The following is an 18,628-nucleotide window of genomic DNA, read 5'->3' on the forward strand; positions in this document are numbered from 1 at the left end:
TTTTAAATAGCAGCGACATAATGCTCTGGTTGAACCACTCATTGAACTCTGACAGCTCTGAGCATCACTCGTTTGGAGTTTAACATTCATTCTGGCCTTGCAGCACAGATTTTTATTGCAGCATCGATTTATTAGATGACACCTGGACTCTGGGTTGGATTACAAACAAGAATATAAAAAAAATAAGGATGCATTCCTTGGAAGGTTATTAGGTGATCTGAAATATTAGGGTTTCTGAAGAAAAGGCAGCTCTATGGAGCTTGATCACTGAAGGTGGGGCAGGCATGAAGAGCTAAGTAACTCTTCTTGTCATGTTCCTATGCCAGCACATGACTTGCTGCATTATGGAGTTTCAGTGGTTAGTGCAGTTCACATTGTCTTTACAAAAGAGGCCCTCTTCTGCAGGAGGACGAGGTAATTCTGCCACAGCATTGCTTAACTCCATTCTCTCAACAACAAACCAAAAATCCAAAGTCCTGGGGTTCTCAGGATCCTGCTGCAGCTGTGAGCCTTGGTACAACAAGTAACAGAGAGACTGGCAGTGGGAGCTCTATGATGGACTATGTTCATTTCTAAGGAATACCACCACAGAACTCTGATGACTATTTTTTTAAAACTTCATCTGCCATTGAAGGAGATGAGATTTGATTCATACAGTGATCTCTCCATGTCCCACCATTCGATATGTTCAAAGCTGATCTTCTCTAAGCCTGAACACTTCTGTGTTAGCTCCCTATTCCCTGATCTTCAAAAAAAAATACCTCCAGTGATATAGACTTCACAACCCTCTGGCATAGTACAACCTTCAGATTCACCACCTTCTATGACAAGAAATCACGATGCACCTCAGTTTTAAATGATCATCTCTTACCTTATCTTGTAACCATGTCCCTTCATTCGAGAATCTCCCAGTGATGGAAACATCTCAACGTCTACTCTATCTTGCTCCCTCAGGATCTTACATGTTTGAGTAAGATCACCCTCATTCTTTTAAACCACAGATTTAACTGTTTTAGCCTGTCATGACAGGACAACACTCCCATTCCAGGATTGAGCCTAGTGAATCTCTTCTGGGTGGCATCAAATGCTAGTATATCTATTCTTAAATAAGGGGACTAAAACTGTATTCCAAGCATAGCCTCACAAGCATTGTGTGCAATTGTAACAACACTTTATTTCTAAACATGAACCCCTTTGCAATAAAGGACAATTACTCATGCAATGCAGTGGTTGTAATTAACAACACAGCAAGCTAACCTGTGACAAAGAGTGCCAAGGGAGAAGTTCTAGAACATGCTGTCCTCTTTTTCCTCTCTCCAGAGAAAACGAGTCCAATTTAGTTTGGAGTGTGGAAATAACTATAGACCAAGGCATTGATATATAAGATTTTTTCAAATTACTGAGGAGAATATTGATTTGCAAAGTGCATCTAACCCATATCGAAAGACAAAGTTGGATAATTTATTACTTCGATGGTATGAGGATGAACAACAATTTGAAAATCACGAAAAGGTGTACTGTCTTCAATCAATACGCCAAGTAAAAATAATTGGTTCACAATTGCTTTGGTCTCATTAGCCTTCCAAACCATGGCAGCAAATTCAATATCATGCATTGAGGAGCTGTAAATATAACAGCCCCAGTTTGGTCATTTCTTAATTAGAAATTGGTCAGTAAATGTACTTGCTAGTTAGTATGAAACATGTGTTCCACTTATTGCAGTGATAAACGATGAATTAATTTCATTGTAGACCCAAAGTTTATCACAGGCAAACTCCTAAATTCTTAAACGCATATATCAAACATTTGGACTTACTTCAGAAGGTTGCCCAGATTGAAGAGAGCTCGGTTATGCTGCGGGTTCAGTTTCAAGGCCTGTCTGTAATGGTCTTCTGCCTCCGACACATCCTTGGTCAATGTGCCAAGATTGTTCAGTGCACTGGCATGTCGAGGGTAGAGCCTGCATAATGGAGAACAAGAGGGACAATAAACATTAGTCCAGCCTCACAGCTCCGGCGATCCAAGTTCAAGCCTGGCCTCCAGTGCTGTCTGTGTGGAGTTTGCAAAGTTCTCCTTGTAACTACATGGGTTCCCTTCAGGTGCTCTGGTTTCCTCTCACATCCAAAAGATACTCAGTTTGGTAGGTTAACTGGCCACTGTAAATTGCCCCTAATGTGTAGGTGAGTGACAGAACCTACAAGGAGTAGATGAGAATTTGGGGAGAATAAAGTGGGACTAGTATAAGTGGGTGCTTTATGGTTGGCATGGTCTCAATATGCTGTTTGATCACAATGTCCTGGGAAATGAATGATAATCAATGTGTTGTCCAGACATGGTATCTGCAGGCAATAATAAGGAGGCTTAAGTAAAACCTAATAAACATCTGTTTAAAATTATGAATTGAGTTGATATGGTAGGTATAAGGGTAATGAACTAGATACTGTTCTGCACCATGAAAGACAAATGAAACGCACCATTTGATGGGGCAGGTGTATGTTTTATGGATGGTCCCATCACACCTTCCAAGGGCAATGTTCTAATGTCCACAAAGCACAAACTAGGGAAGATTGGACCTTCAGTTGGGAGTGGAGATAAGGGAATCTTGCACAAAGGAGTCAATGTCAGGATTGTATTTGTACTGGGTTTATTGGTGGGTGCCAAAGGTGTACTTAGCAGTTGAAGAGGGTTCTGGAACTGAATGGCAACTAACCATTTTAAAGGGGCATAAATGCCAGAGAATTCCTGTAATGGACTCCATGGCTGGAGAATCAAGGGAGGCTGGTCCCTGTGAAGCAGTACAGAACAGACCGGACACGGCTTGTGAAAATCTGGTTTAGTATGGTTGCTAGCTCCTCCCCCTACACCATCTCCTTATGCAAATAAATTTTGCACGTTATCAAATCTTGTGTTGAGCGCTATTTGTCTCTGCATGCCTAGGAACCTCTGGTTATTTGTGCCACACATGGACAGAGGACTAACAAATGAAGCATCCTCTGTGATCCACACAGTAGGTAGACAACCACATTGAACAATCAGTTTTTACATTAAATTCCTTCAAACAGTGCAGAAAAAAGTGTTGTGCTAATGAATTGGTCGGCCAATGTTCTTACTTATGGGAACCCATGGGTCAATCACTAATCAACCCAGAAAGGTATTTGGGGCAACCTCCTAGAAATGGTTAGAATCTTGAACTTGTTACCAGATGGAATGTGTGTGCCGCACGGCCTGGATGCATTTAAGGGATGTTGCATAAACATAAAAGGGAGCAAGGAAAAGGGGTGGGATGAAGAAAAGTGGGAGAAGACTCATTTGGAGCATAAGGGCTAGTATATACAAGTTGGGTCAAATGGCCTTTTACTGGTGCTATTTAGTGTTGCTCCTGCATACTTACTGTTCTCAGCAGAGTGCAAACCAAAGTCATAGAGTAATACAGCACGGAAACAGGCCCTTTGGCCCAACCCGTCCATGCCGACAAGGAGTCCCATTTGGCTCGTATCCCTTTAAACCTTTCCTAGCCATCTACTTATCCAAATGTCTCTTAAATGTCGTTTTCACTTCTCGTGAATGGGAAATGGACCCAACGGCACCATGATAGAGAAAAGCACTCTTTCTCTTCTGGAACTCTGACCAACATTCCTCATTAAACCCGCCAAAGGCAGAGGGAATGTGAAGGTGCCTCTCATGCTGTCTGCAGGATTTTGCTATGTGCAAAGTAGCAGCTGACTGCACCTCAAATATTTCACTGGTTGTCGAATACTTTCGGACATCCTAAGGGTTTGATACTATGCGACAGAAACTTAAAACCTTTCTCATTTTTCCCCTAGGTTTTGATCTTTTCTTTGTACCTTTCTCCTTCTTACCCGAGATCAGGTCTGTGCTGAACAATGAGTCTGTCTGGTACGCCACACGCACTAGACTTTAAAAACAAACTCCTTTTGTTAACTCGTCACAAACCAGCAAACAAAGCAAATGCCCTGTACTTGTTAAACAGCAGCAGGCCATTCCATTTCTAAAGAGAAAATGGTGTCGCTATGGTAACCTTACACTGTCCTTCATCAGGAAGCACAAAGGAGTTGGACGGTGGCCAAGTATTCTTTTTAAGCTTTGCATATTTGAGTCATTCCTTTAATGTGGGATGGCCCATCAGTTCTAGGAAGCAAGTCAGCTCTGAAGGTAAACAGTGTGAGAGAAACTCAGAGCTTGCTGCCTACCTCAGAGCTGTTTTGTAATGATATACTGCTTCGTCATGGCGACCGTGGTCTTTCAGGAAGTTGGCATAGTTGTAGTGCACCTTGGCATTAAGAGGCAAAGTCTGTACTCCAGATCTGTAGAGAGAGATGGGAGATGAGAGCCAGAACTAAAGCCTCAGATTGAGTTTTTGCAAACTGCATTCAATAGCATTAATTCCAAACAATTCAATGAACTAAGCTCTTTATCAAGAGAGTTTACAATAACATAGCAACAGCTGCCAATTAATTCACAAAAGAATTAAGATGCTTAAGGTTTTAAGATAACATCTTGGATAATTTTGCTAATCTTCCTTTACAATATTTTATTTTTTTTAACCGTAATGGAATTTTGCTGGAATATCACAGTAGTTCCCAGGGGGGAGCTATTACAATTTACCCTGACTGGCCACAGAACCTCAAATTCGCTGAAAGATTCTATGTAATACATCTGACTGCCTCTGGTCTCCACAAGGTGTATAACTTTATAGGCCCCCTCTTTAATTCTTTAAATAATAAATATTTTAAAAATATTCATTTTAATTGGTTGGTAATTAACCATTGTAAATTGCCACCCATGGTAGTAGAATCTGGGGTTGCAGTTGATGGGAACGTGGGGACAATAAATTAGTGGGGAATGGGATTGCTCTGTGAGCCGGTACAGACTCAGTGGGCTAAATTAATCTCCTTCTCTGTCATAAAGTAATATGGAAATTTCTCTTTTTATGTGTAGCTCCTGAATTTCACATACCTTTGACTGGCATCAAAACTGGGGATGTTATGTTGAGCCTGAACAAAACACCACTTAGACCAAATCTGGACTATTGTGTCCACACTTTAGGAAGCAGGTCAAAGTCTTAGAGAGGGTCAGAAAGGATTTACTGGAATGGTTCCAGAGATAAGAGATTCTAGCTGCAATGTTAGACTGGAGAAGCTGGGGTTCTTTTCCTTGGAGAAAAGGTTGAGGAGACTTGATAAGAGCTGCAGAAAATTATGAGCATTTGCATAGGGCAAATAGAGAAAAGCTGCTTCCACTGGCAGATGGTTCAAGGACAGGGACACAGACCAATAGGTACAAGAGGAACATGTGGAGAAATTCCGTGTGGCAATAATGTGGAATTCACTGACTGTAAGGGTGGTGGAAACAGAATCATAGGAGTCTGCTAGAAGGAACTGAATAGACACTTGAGAGAGGATAATGTGCAGGATGACAAGGAGCAGATCTGGTGTGATTGCTCCACTAGGAGTCAACATAGATTCTATGGGCCAACTGACTGCCACGTGCTTTGCAACAATTCTATAGCAACGACCACTCTTACAGACCAACACCTTTCTTTCCACTGCTTAGACCTGCACAAACAACAGAATCAGATTGTCTGCACTCCTTTTGTAATTATTTGCCACCAGTTGCAAAATTCTATGTAACAAGTACAGGATCCCAGTAGGGGAAAAGGTTGTCTAACTCGCTTTCTCTGAGAAACACTTTGCAATCCTGGTGTTTCACTGAGAAGATGAGGGCAGGCAAGGACAGTTTTTGGAAGCTACATCTTCTCTGTGCTACAAAAGTCATGAGCTGCCACTTCATTCCTCCAAACTGGTTAGGCAATAGGAAAACCCAAGTTATTCTAACTCCAGAAGACCCACTGGAGTTAAAGGATGCCAAGAGCCATATATCCTCCCTGAAACACCTCCAGTGGTAACCTTGTCAAGTCAGTCCCATGGCTTCTGCAACCAATGGGGAGCGTTAGATGGTGCAACCATTGTACCTGTACTTGTTTAGGCCTTGATAGTTCTGGTGTGAGGTTCGCTGGACTTCTTCATGGACAGAGTAACCTGCTGGTGTCCATCTCATCTCTAGCTGTGGATGTTGATTGGGTCAAAGGGCACTTCTATGCTCTTTAGTGCCACTGAGCATTCCTAAATCCTTCTCACTCTGGCTGGTAGTTGGAATGCTGGTTTAGTTGGTGACAATGCAACATGGAATGGCTAATTCTATTGGCGTGCTATCAGATAACAGATAGGCGGTAGTCTGGCCTAACAGATAATAGTAAAGGATAATCAAGACCCAAGTGTTCAATGAATTAGGGGGCAGAATCAATGTCACTCTTACTGTTTCCCCCATATAAAATAATTCCTTTAAAACACTCCTTTATGAGTGTGCACTCCATGTGATAGCTCATCTATTTTAAATAAAAAAAGGCCAAAGATCTCTCCATTATGGAGTGCTCCAGGACACATGGCTGGCCTTTCAAGAGTGTGGGCTGATCATCTCAATCTCACCTGAACAGAGATTCTCTGGAGAGCCACACCTCATTCTGTCTCAGGGTCTTCCAGAAGAACAGTCCAAGCACGAGCAAGGTGGACACGGTGACGACACTGGCTCCCCATTTACTGACGACTCCGCACAGTCGGTTCAGTCCGTGGGCCACAAGGATACAGTATCCCATGCTGAGGTTAACGGAAGGGGAAAAGGCAGGTGAAAACACTGGAAAATCAAGCTCCAAGTATACTACAACTTCTGACAACATTGGTATTTTACCTGCCTTAACCCACAGTACCAAATTACACTTACAGTGCCATTGCTGTGGAAATATCCCCCAAGGTGGATCACACAAACGTAATCAAATTTAAATAATTGCCAGATCAAGGAGTGAGGTGATGATGCACTTGGTCAAAGAGATGTGCTTTAAGGGGAATAGGATGAGGTAGGACAAACGCGAGAGAAGAACATGGTCCAGAATACAGTCTACACTACTGGCTACATGACCAGCCATGGTAAGATGAAGGAAATAGGAGGGTGTGTGAGGCAAAGATCAAAGAAGGTTGCAGGAATGGAGGAGATTATGGAGATAGAGGGGGCCAGAAAGGCATTTGAACTCTAAATGAACCCAATTACTGTTACGGTCGGTGAAAAACATCGAAATTATTTCAAGTTATCTTGCAACCAACTCTGGAATAAGGGCACTGAGGCATCGAAGTGGAACGTCACAGAGAAGTGAATGAGTTCATTCAAAAAATGTTGTGCGTATGTGCAAAATCCTTGAAAATATACAGAAATGAAAGGATGATGTGCACAGTTCAAATCAGGGTTTGGAAAGGCCACTATATGTGACCTCAGTCTCCAGTTAATGGGAAGTGGAGCATCCAGATATCAGCTTCTACGTCATCCAGGAATCTTTGCTGGAAAAGCAACTGGTGGCACTGGACTAAAGTATGTTTGGCCTATATAATCCTAGAAAACTACAGTTTACTATCTGTCCTTATACAGGAGCAAAGCACAAGGTACCAAGCTCCTCTCAGAAGCTGTGAAATTTGATTCCAGCACTTCCCTCGGGAGAGACAGGGAGAAAAGAACCATTTCCATTATGAATCCCCACAGAGACTGTCGACAGTTCAATGCTTCCATCCAATTAGAAAATCAGCCACTGGAAACTGACTGCAGAACATATGTTGGAGACTGAAGTTGGCCAGTGGCCAATGTTGTAAGGCTACGGAAGCTCACGGGAAGAGAAGTTGCAGGGAAGGAATTTCTTGTTTCAAACTCACATCAACTTTATGGGAGAGTGTAGAGTTCGGACACACTTTGCAAAAGACTGGTAGAAGCTGGCATAGTCTGTTCCAAGTGCTGCCCTTCTAGAAACCCCAGACTACACTCTGGGACTGGTTACTAGGCACAGCTTCACAGACGAGCAGAGGGAAAGAGTAATCTCGGTGTGATCCACGGCAGCAGGCATGCAGTAGCCAGAATGGGCTCCTGACAGCTCAGCGTTGGTTGTTTCATGGATAATAAGGAAGTGAGAAACTACATTCTGTGGCACCAGTTACAATCTCACTGACCCCCAAAGTACAACACACCCACTGATTTGCTTTTGAGGTGTAGTCACTATAGAAAAACATAACGACCATCTGTACATAGAAAAGTCCTACAGACAGCAAGAAGATGACTGACCACTTAATGCTTCAAATGGGATTTATAAAAGAATGTTAGGCAGGACACTTGGAAACCTGCCCTGTTTAACTTTAAATAGTGTCATGTGATCTTTAAAATCTGCTTGCACAGGCAACTAAGATAAGAACTGACTGTCTCATCTGTTGTGCAGTCCTCCCCAGGCACTGTAGTGGAAAGTCAGTCTAGATCAATAAAACAGGTTGACTTGTCATTTTTACATGGGTGTTTACCGCACACAAATGTATTGGCTCATGGGACAATAATGACTACACTTTGAAGGTACTTTGTATAGTGTTATGTTGTGTCAGGGTTAAGAAACAAACTACAGAACTGAGGATCACCTTCTTTCATGTCCTGGAGCTGACTGGAATCTATGACTCAGAGGAGAAAGTACTACAAATGAGCAAAGACCACCTGAACAGTGTTGCCTCCAGACTTTCCTTCCCTATAACCTGTTACATTAGGCAAACAATTTTGTTCCTGCATGTTGTGTGGATGTCAACAAAGTCTGTGACACTTCTACCCATGGTCAGCCACGTGAAGCCATTAAGTTTACTGTTTGATATTGATTGAGGGATCATCACCAGATTTGTGTAAAATATCAAAAAGTGTAGCAAAAACCAAACTGCTGGAAGAACTCAACGGGTCAGGCAGCATCTATGGAGGCAAAGGGATAGTCGACGTTTCGGGCTGAGACCCTGCATCAGGACTGAGCGTGTAGTGGGAGTACATAATTGGAAATCCTCAGCATTAGTGGTGGGAAGCTTCTAGAACCAATAATGAGAGACAGCAGAAATTTCTTAAAGGCAAATCACATTCAACTAACTTGGTTCTGGTTTTTGAAGAGGCAACAGGGAGAATTCATGAGAGAAAAGCAGTCAAGGCTGCTGGGATGCACATCTGACAAAGAATCACATATTAGCTTATTAAAAAAAATCTGAAAAGCACAGGCTAAAAGGCACAGTAACAACATGGATACACTGATGAAGAACTAAATGGCTATTTTTCCAGACTGGACAGAGCGACATTCTGTGAGATCCAACACCAGAGCGCCTATTGTTTATAACACTGAGTAGTGACTTAGACTTGGAAACGCAGCACCTTCCAAACTGCCCGCCTCATCAGGCACCTCCTGACCCACCAGTGGCAGAGTCAGTCGGTCCCACATTCAGTCACATCAGAACCCACAGAACTGGCAATGGAAGCAAGTTATACTCAACCCTGAGGGAATGCCTTAGAATTAAGGTGGATAAATCCCCATGGCATGATCATGTGCATCCTCAGATGTCATGGGAAGCTTGGGAAGGAATTGCGGTGACCCTTGCAGAGATAACTGAATCATCTTTAACCACAAGTAAAAGTTCCGGAAGACTGGAGGGTGGCTAACATTGTGCTATTATGTAAGAAAGGCAGCAAAGACAAGCCAGGGAACTACAGACCGGTGAGCCTGTCATCAGTGGTGGCTAAGTTACTGCAGGGGATTCTGAATGACAGAATCTACCAGCACTGGGACAAACAAGGACAGATTAGGGATAGTCAGTACGGCTTTGTACATGGGCAGCTGTCTCTCACAAATCTGTTAGCGTTTTTTGAAGAAGTAACCAAGAGGATTGATAAAGGGTAGGGCAGTGGATGTTGTCCACGTGGACTTTAGCAAGGTCTTTGACAAGGTCCCGCAAGGCAGGCTAGTCTGGAAGGTTAGATCACAAGGGATCCAGGGAGAGCTGGCTAAGTGGATACATATTGGCTCAATGGTAGGAAGCAGACGGTGATGGTGGAAGGTTGTTTTTTGGACTGGAGGCCTGTGACTCAGTGGTGTGTCACAGGGATCAGTGCTGGGCCCATTGTTGTTTATCACATATAAACAATTTGAATGAGAATGTACAAAGTATGGTTAGTAAGTATGCAGATGGTGCTGTAGACAGTGAAGGTTATCAAAAATTACAGTTTGAAAATGTGTATAAATGAAACATGGGAGTGCAGTAGACACTGCATAGTTATCGACTTCCTTAGGACATGGGCTGTCTGGTGGAACAGACAGATTCACGGCAGATGAAATTCAACACAGAAGAGGGTGAGGTGATGCACTTGATGGGAAGAATGAAAACAGACAGCACAATCCAAATGATATAAATTTAAAAAGGAAGCAAGGACAGAGAAAGCCGAAGGTCCTTATGCACAAACCTTTGAAAGTGGCAGGACAGGTTCACAAAACAGACAAGGCGACAAGCAGGATCCGGGATTCAATGCAAGTTCCACAGATGGCAAGGAGATTTAAAGGACTATATTATGAATTCTTTTTGATTACTCACACAGGATAGGGACATCAGTTCCATTGCATTTAGAAGAATGATCAAACAAGGGTATTCAAATCAAACTAATAGACTTGATACAATACACTTAGAGAAATTCTGTCCTTGAATATAGTGGAAGTGTGCTGAGGGGAACCAGATCACCAGGACATAACATGAAAACTGGAGCTCACCATTCAGAAGAGAAGTCAAGGAGAGCTTTTCACAGAAAGGCTGGCAGAGGTCAGGAAATCTCTATCGCATGATGCTGGAATCATTGAGATCGAGAAAGTTTTTTTTGCCTTGAGGGTAATATGAGATTTGAAGCAAAGTAGGGTAATTGGATCTGAGGCAACAATCAACCACGATCTCATTTAAGACAGGACAGGCTAGAAAGGCTGTGAATTGCTTTCTTGCCTCCAACCTTTGCTGTGAAGAACCAGAAGGAATAGTGTGCCAGACACCACAGGTGTTGTGGGATTCACCTCTTTATGGAATGGGAACTCGGAACAGGAGTGGGCCATAAATTGAGAACGTAGCTGAGATAAACTATTCTGCAAACATCCAGCAGGTCAGGCAGCATCTGTGGACAAGGAAACAGAGTCGATGTTTCAGGCCAATGACTTTTCATCGGAACCCTTATGACAGGTCTTATGAAGGGTTATTGAGCTGAAATAGTGCTTGTGTTTCTCTTTCTGTAGATGTCACCTAACCTGCTGAGTACTTCCAGCACTTCCTGGTCTTACTTCAGATTTCTAGCATCTGCAGTTTTTTCGTTATATAATTTCCTGATCTGTGACCCAATTTCACACCCTTGAGCCAATTCCACGCGGTCACACTTAGTGATCGACACCATTTCCCGAGGGACTAGCAAAACAAACAGGGTGCTGAAGTCATTGTATAATTCAGCAATTTCACCAGAACTGCCTGAGGACTCACCCTAGACAATCCTGAGACTACCTTCTTCTAGTAAAATTCAGGATTTAGTTGGTTGCTTGAATTTAAGTTTTCCAGCTGCCGATGTGGGATTTGAATTTGTGTCTCTCATGATCAATGGTTCAGAACCCTGGCTGCCAGCCCAGAAACCTAATAGCTACGCCACCATCCCCACACTACCATTCTCACTGGGTCGTCCTTACCTGGGCATGTACAGAACCCGCTCTGCCACCACAAACCCCACTCGGAAAAAGAGGTTGCTGGCTGGAATGAATGGAAAGACCAGGAAAAGCAAACCCACCAACACCTCTCTGTGCTCCTGCTTCTGCAGAGAAAGCCAGAAGATGGGAAGAAGGGTGTCAACTCATTGATTTGACAATCAGCACTTAACAGAAATCTACATGTCACACATACATGCTGTCATGCAATCAATCGTACATGCAACCAAATTCAGTTTTAAAGCAGTAACTACAGCACAATATGAACATTTTCCTAAATAACATAAAAATATCAGTGAAACAACCATTACAATGTAAGTGCCCAATGGAAGCAGGATCAGTCCATGTTTATCCCACACTTTTAAGAGGATAGACCAGATGAGGGTTGAGGTCTCAGTCAAATGTCCCATTTGAATGTCAGCACCTTTGAGGGTGTAGCACCTCACCAATACGGTACTGAAGTGCCAGCTTGTGTTCCTTAAATGCAGCCTGAGAAAGGGACTTGTTTCAGTTCCATTTCTGAGCCAAGGCAGACAAGGTTGTCAAGGATATGCTCTGAGTCAGTTACGCTTCTTAAAGCTCCTGCCCCTACCCACAAAACTAGGCAGTGGCCCATATGTGCCAGACCCCTCCCCAGCACAGATCAGATCCTCACTACTTCACTGACTTAAACACTCTGAGCAATACCACCAAGATACAATGGCCTCCACAGGATTGTTACCTATCTTATCTTTACCAAGAACAGCAGTGTACAAAAGTATTCTCCTGTAAACGTTTCTAAGACTGTACAGTGACATAACTTCATGAATGCAGTCATTTACCTGAATAAAACAGAAAAGAAATAGGAGCAGTTTGGGTGAATTTTTACAGGATGAACCTTTCCTTGGCAGCATTGCCAAGTGAGTGGAGAATTGTGACAGAATAGTGTGTGCCAAGAGCAATGTTGATATTGTGAAATAGAAAAAAAGATCTGACTATTGAATTTGACATTAACGCTAGGACCAAATATCAGGGTCACTACTACCGTAATTATCTTAATCGTTCTGGTACATTCTGGGAAAACTATCAACTTCATCAGAAACTTTTTACTGGGCAGAGTGAAGGGGTTGAGACTTCCTGGACAGATTAAATTACTGGAGGACAGACTGTCAGAAGAATTATTCTCTGAACTCTGGCTTGCTATTGAACCCCTAGTTCCATTTTTCAAGTCCAATGGGTCTCATTCCTCATTCCATTTATAAAACCAATTTCCCACATCCTTGCTGGAGAACAATCAAATCAGTTTAAACCTTGAGCTACAATGACAATGAAGCTATAGCTTTCAGAAATCAGCACCATTTCCCACATAGCAGTCACTTACAAGAATCCAGACAAGGGAATTTAGCACAAAGTAAGCAGCCAGAAATTATTAGATCAAATCTTGAGAAGGGTACAATATTGTAGTGCTTATACCATTGAACTATAGATTCAGAGCCCAAAGCAAAGAACATTGGTTCAAGTTCCTTCCTGGCAGTTAAAGAGCTTGAAATCAGTTAAAAATGCTCACAAAGCTGTGGTTGACAAGTTCAAAAACTCAACAAGCTCACAGATGTTCTGTAGAAAAGGAAAACTTTCATATTTTATGGTCTGGCCAAATACTCTTCACATTAGAAAGGGAAGTGCTGGACCATGAAGGGATTTGTACATAGGGATAAAAACTTGAAGATGCAGTTATTATATGGGAGCCAAGGTTGGCAGCAATTGCAAGGGTGATTATTGGAAGGACTTAGAGCAAACCGCGCCAATGCATCAAGCAAACTGCGTCAATGCATCAAGCAAACCGCGCCAATGCATCAAGTGCGAGAGATTCAAGAACAAGTCCCACACCTACCTTCTCAGCGCAACATGGGACACGCTACAGTAATAGCCTCACAAAACAGTCTTTAACAAGTATGAATTTTTTTCGACTCCAGCTTCAAGACCAACAAAAGGTCATCGACCTGAATGTGTTTTTCTCCCTCCACATATTTCCGGTAACCCCTCCCATCTTCTCCTCCCCTTCCCTCATTCCTGTGGCCCCCTCCCCCCTTCTCCCACTCTCATGACCTGCCCATCTATCCTCACCTCTCTTCTACCTATCATCTCTCAGCTATGTACTTCTCCCCCGTCCCACCCTCCTACCTTCCCCCTCTCACCTGGACTCACCTATCACCTGCCAGCCTGTGCTCCTCCCCCTCGCCCCACCTTCTTATTCTGGCTTCTGCCCTCTTCCTTTCCAGTCCTGATGAAGGGTCTCCACTCGAAACATCAACTATTTATTTCTCTCCACAGATGCTGCCTGGCCTGCCAAGTCCCTCCAGCACTTTGTGTGTGTTGCTCCAGATTCCAGCATCTGCAGAATCTCTTGTGTCTGTGTGTCCAATATTTTGTGCTCCATTGGCTCCTGAAGATGTGACAAAGAGGCACATTGTGGCATTCTTTTCCTCTCTGAATGTACTTCCATGTTTCAAATCATGTCGGGAACCAAGTGACATGAACTTAGATAGTCCAGGTAGTGCAGGTAGCTTGAATCACAAGATATGCTGTGGTCTCTGCACCTGTGTGTGTGTGTGTGTTATTAATGTGATGTTATTGAACAACAAAGCCACATGCTGGATCTGAATCCCAAGCAATATAACAGTTCCATAATTTTTTTTACCAAGAGTTCAGAGATTCAGTAAGTAAATACCTAACACTCTGCCTTTTAACTAAATTTCTACTACTTTGGATATACATCTGCTGTGCCTCAATGCATTCCAAAAACAATACAAATTGGCAGCAGGGATAATGAAGGAACATTAAAGAACACTGACATGAGCAATCTCAAAGTACCAAAAGTGACTTTTTGCAGAGTTTTCCTGCAAACATTTGCATGAAACCTTGTTTATCAGAGCCCACACTGTGTACTGATGGCATTGCATAGTCATAGCTAAACCACCGACAAGAGACAACAAATTTGACCTGTCACAAGGCTGCCCCACGGATGGTCTGAACAGGAGTGAGAAAACTTGGTTGCGCCAAACTCCTGGGCCTGGCCAAGGTGATCATACACAGGTGCAAGCAGTGGGCCATCGAAGGATCCACTTGAACTGACTGCCTGCTCCTCTTCCGAGGATGCATCTGCACTCGGGTGTCCCTGAAGAGGGAACACTCAGAGTCTGCTGGTTCTCTGGAGGCTTTCTGAGACTGGTGGGTACAATAGGGGCCAGTGTGCATCCTGGACAAGGATGATAAAAGTTTAATCAGAAAATTATGTACATTTGGTAAATATGTAAATGAACCTTTTTACACTAAAAACATGGTTACCCAAAAAGCCTATGTTGGAAGCCTGGAATATGCATGGTTGAGTTTGACAACCATTTGCCTCCTATCTTGAACAAGTGGATATTCTTTAGTGGAAGCAATTTCATACAGGCTGAAGGAGAATGCAATATTGCAAGAGCCCAAAACACTGCCAAATGCAAGCATCACTCCTGAGGGAAAATGGGGCAGAGGGCACAGGCCACAAGGACAAATCTTTCTGGGCCATGCAAAGCAAAATAGGTCTTGTTAGAAGATACTGTGCAGAAGCCATTTGAAATAGCTGGAAGCTACAAGTTTGGGACAAGGAGTCAGAAGAAGGGTTAGACAAATAATGTGTACTTTGTTTTATTAAAGAACTTACCCTTGCAGTGCCCTTTCACTTCGTCCCTTACAAGACTGTGTAAGCACTGGTAGATACACAAGTTAAATCAAAGTAATTTACCATCAAAACTGACATTCAAACTTAAATATAAAATTGAGATAGAATCAGAGAATACGACTGAATGTTGTCCAGAACAAGAGACTTTACTTGCTGCAGTCTGCAGCCAGAGAGCTTTAGCAGAATTCAAGGCTGGGAAACTGAGTCGAAAGCACAATGCTGAGAGCAGTTCAGTCAGCTGCTATCATAACAATGGCCATCGCTCACCACAGTCTTGTCAACTTCGAACAGTCAAGTGTTTCAGTAGCCAAAAGCAAGGTCACGTTTTAACAGTGTGCAGATCCAAGGCTAAGACCAGCAACAAAACAATAAGGCATAGAAAACCTCCATAATTCAGAAATTCAGTCAGACATTGAGGAATTGGGTTGATATGATATTGATTCCACAAGCAGCAACAGTAGGAAGTGAAAGACTTTTAACTAAAGGCGTTGATATGTGAATTCATCTGGAAAGGGTCCAGAAAAGATTCACAAGGATGTTAGCAGGACTGGAGGGCTTGAGTGAGAAGGGGAGATGGGATAGGCTGGGACATTTTTCCCTGGAACACAGAAGGATGAGTATTGAGCTCATGGAGGTATAGAAAATCATATACAGATATGGTGGATGGTCACATTCTTTTTCCCACGTAGGGGAGTTGAAAGCTAAGGGATACAGATTTAAGGTGAGAGGGAACAGATTTAAATGGGACTTGAGTGGCAACTTTTCCCACATCGAGAGTGATGGGTGTATGGAATGAGCTGCCAGAGGAAGCTGTAGAGATGGGTGCAACTACATTGTTTAAAAGACATTTGGACAGGTACATGGATGGAAAAGGTTTAGAAGGATATGGGCCAAATGCAGGCAAATGGGATTAGCTCAGAAAGACACCTTGGTCAGCATGGACGAGTTGGGCCGAAGGGTCTGTTTCCATGTTGTGTAACTATGATACAGCCATAGGCTGTTTGGTCATGAGTCAAGACACTTACTTCAGCTTGTTCAGCCATCTACCATTGATGGAAAGTACCACCATACTGAAAACCTGCTCTGATGAGGTTTTACAGACGTTAGTTCCAATGGACTGTACAGTGCAACACAAAAGGACGTGAGCATCAATGTATAAAATGATGAAAACAGGCCAGATTTAATGGGGAAGGACTGGCTGATACAACGCAAGCTGGATTGGAAGAACATTTTTAGTACTAACGCTTCAAACTCGCACCTTGACACAGTGTTGGAAAGATACAAGCCCTAGGACAATTCCACGCAGTCCGCACACTTGCAGCAGACTAGATGCAGCCTTGTCTATTGCAACTCAGTGCCAGCCCCAACTACTCCAGAGAGTCAAGTTGAGATAGAAAGGGATAGGCTGAAACAAAGTGGCACTTGTGAAATTGGCCAGAGTGAGTGGGTATGCCTGATAAAACTGTGCAACTGTGTCAAAACGACAGAATCACATTAAACCATCCTCTGGGTGATAAACAATATCTGCAACCCACCACAATATGTACAGAGGTAGCAGGAAAACTTAGGCCTTTCCCACTGCTATGCACTATTAAACAACAACATAGATAGTCAGCAGTACCTGACCAAAACACACACACAGCTCTACTCATACACAAGGACTCCCCATGAAGTCAAATCTACACCAGGATTTCCCATGCAATGATGGATAAAATCTTGCAAAAGTGCATCATTGCTTATGTTACCAAGGTGATCTATTGATCCCTGTAAGCAGAGATGGTGATAATTTTGGAGAAAGTATTCTGGAGATTAGATCAGCATGATGTGAAATTGAATTAAAACAAAAGCCCATTTTTGCAAAAAGGTGCCTTGGTTGGAAGGTAGACTAGATTTATAGTTGTTTGTGAAATGTCCAGACGGTGAGTTATTTGTATTTCCCTGTTACTTCAAAAAAAAGTATCAGCGGGTAATGTATCTTCAAGCATGGTCATGTTTTTTGTGTGTGTGTGTTTGTGTGTGTGTGTGTGTGTGTGTGTGTGTGTGTGTGTGTGTGTGTGTGGGCGGGGGGGGGGCCTGTATGTGTGACCCTATTGGACAGCAGAGTCATGTGGTGTACCTCAAACAACTTAATGGTTCTCCAGACATTTCGTCTTGCATTGAGCTTAGAGACCATATGGTAAATAGACCTCTGCCCCTTTGGATATATTTGCTGTGACCTCATGGATTCTGTAGACAATGTCAGGATAGGACGTACTGCACCATGAACCAGTGCTGGAAGCAGATCTCATAACGGAAAAGTGTAGAGACATCTAAAATGTACACCAGGCGCAAGCAGTGAGATCGAGTGTCTTGTCTTGGAGAGCCAGCACAGGCACGATGACCTTCTGTATAGTTAAACTTTAATGATTCTATGTTCATATCCAGTTACATTGAGTATACATTCCAAGCTAAAGACTCTGAGCTCAGTTTCAATGAGCAGCAGCAATAAATGTCTTGGTGTTCAATATACTTATTTTTTTCCTGAATATGTACTTGTTACCGTTTGCCCTTTCCCCAGTCACCTGCCAGCCACAACTGGTCTCTATGACATCCTCGATCAGTCATTTTTACCTGCACAGCGGTAAAATATTTGGAGTCAGTCTTGACTGATAACTGGTGGAGACCTTGTAATACTTGTTATCATTTCAGCATGTAGAGTTTTTCTCCTCAAGAATAGTGACGTCTCTTGGTGAGATGCTGGCATTGAAGCTTGGAATTCAGCTCAAGAGTATCTGCAGATCTTTTAATTACTTTCTCAGGGTAGTGTGAGGATTTAAGACACATCCTGCCACAATCCATCAGTGGTGTTCATCCACAGTCCATTAAACTGACAGAATTGCAGTTGCCTCCTGGTTCTGCAGTCGCCTGGAGAGCAGGCACAACATTTGATTTAAGAACAGATACTGCATTAAATAGAGACACTTTGGTAGAACTTTCAGCATATTTCTACCACATTTTCTACAGGGCAGTTCTGTCTGCAGCAAGATAATGAGAAGCCTGTCTTCCTTATACTGATCCATCTAAATGGTGTACATACCACCCATCTACCACTTGCCGTCATGCCCTTATACTCTGGAATGTTATTTCCAAACCAACTTCACAAGAAAAAGCTTCCTTAAAACTCCCTCACTGAAAATATTTCCAGCCAACTCTTCCCACCATTTCCAGTTCAGCCACTGTTTTTCACTGTACCTTGGTACAAGTAACAATAATAAACCAATACCGTTACCCCACTTTATCGTTTGGATCCTGGTCTTCCGGCAACACAG

The 18,628-nt window shown here is 42.8% G+C and overlaps 1 protein-coding gene across 1 annotated transcript in view; it reads right to left on the reverse strand.

Annotated features, from left to right (window-relative positions):
* tmtc1 (transmembrane O-mannosyltransferase targeting cadherins 1) overlaps positions 1–18,628 on the reverse strand; it is a 151,499-nt gene that overhangs the window by 48,814 nt on the left and 84,057 nt on the right. Inside the window, 4 exon segments of the mRNA XM_052030031.1 lie at positions 1,817–1,960; positions 4,212–4,325; positions 6,507–6,674; positions 11,606–11,727. Of these exon segments, the coding sequence (XP_051885991.1) occupies positions 1,817–1,960; positions 4,212–4,325; positions 6,507–6,674; positions 11,606–11,727 (548 nt within the window).

Source organism: Pristis pectinata, chromosome 15 (genome assembly GCF_009764475.1).
Source record: "Pristis pectinata isolate sPriPec2 chromosome 15, sPriPec2.1.pri, whole genome shotgun sequence".
NCBI lineage: Eukaryota > Metazoa > Chordata > Chondrichthyes > Rhinopristiformes > Pristidae > Pristis > Pristis pectinata.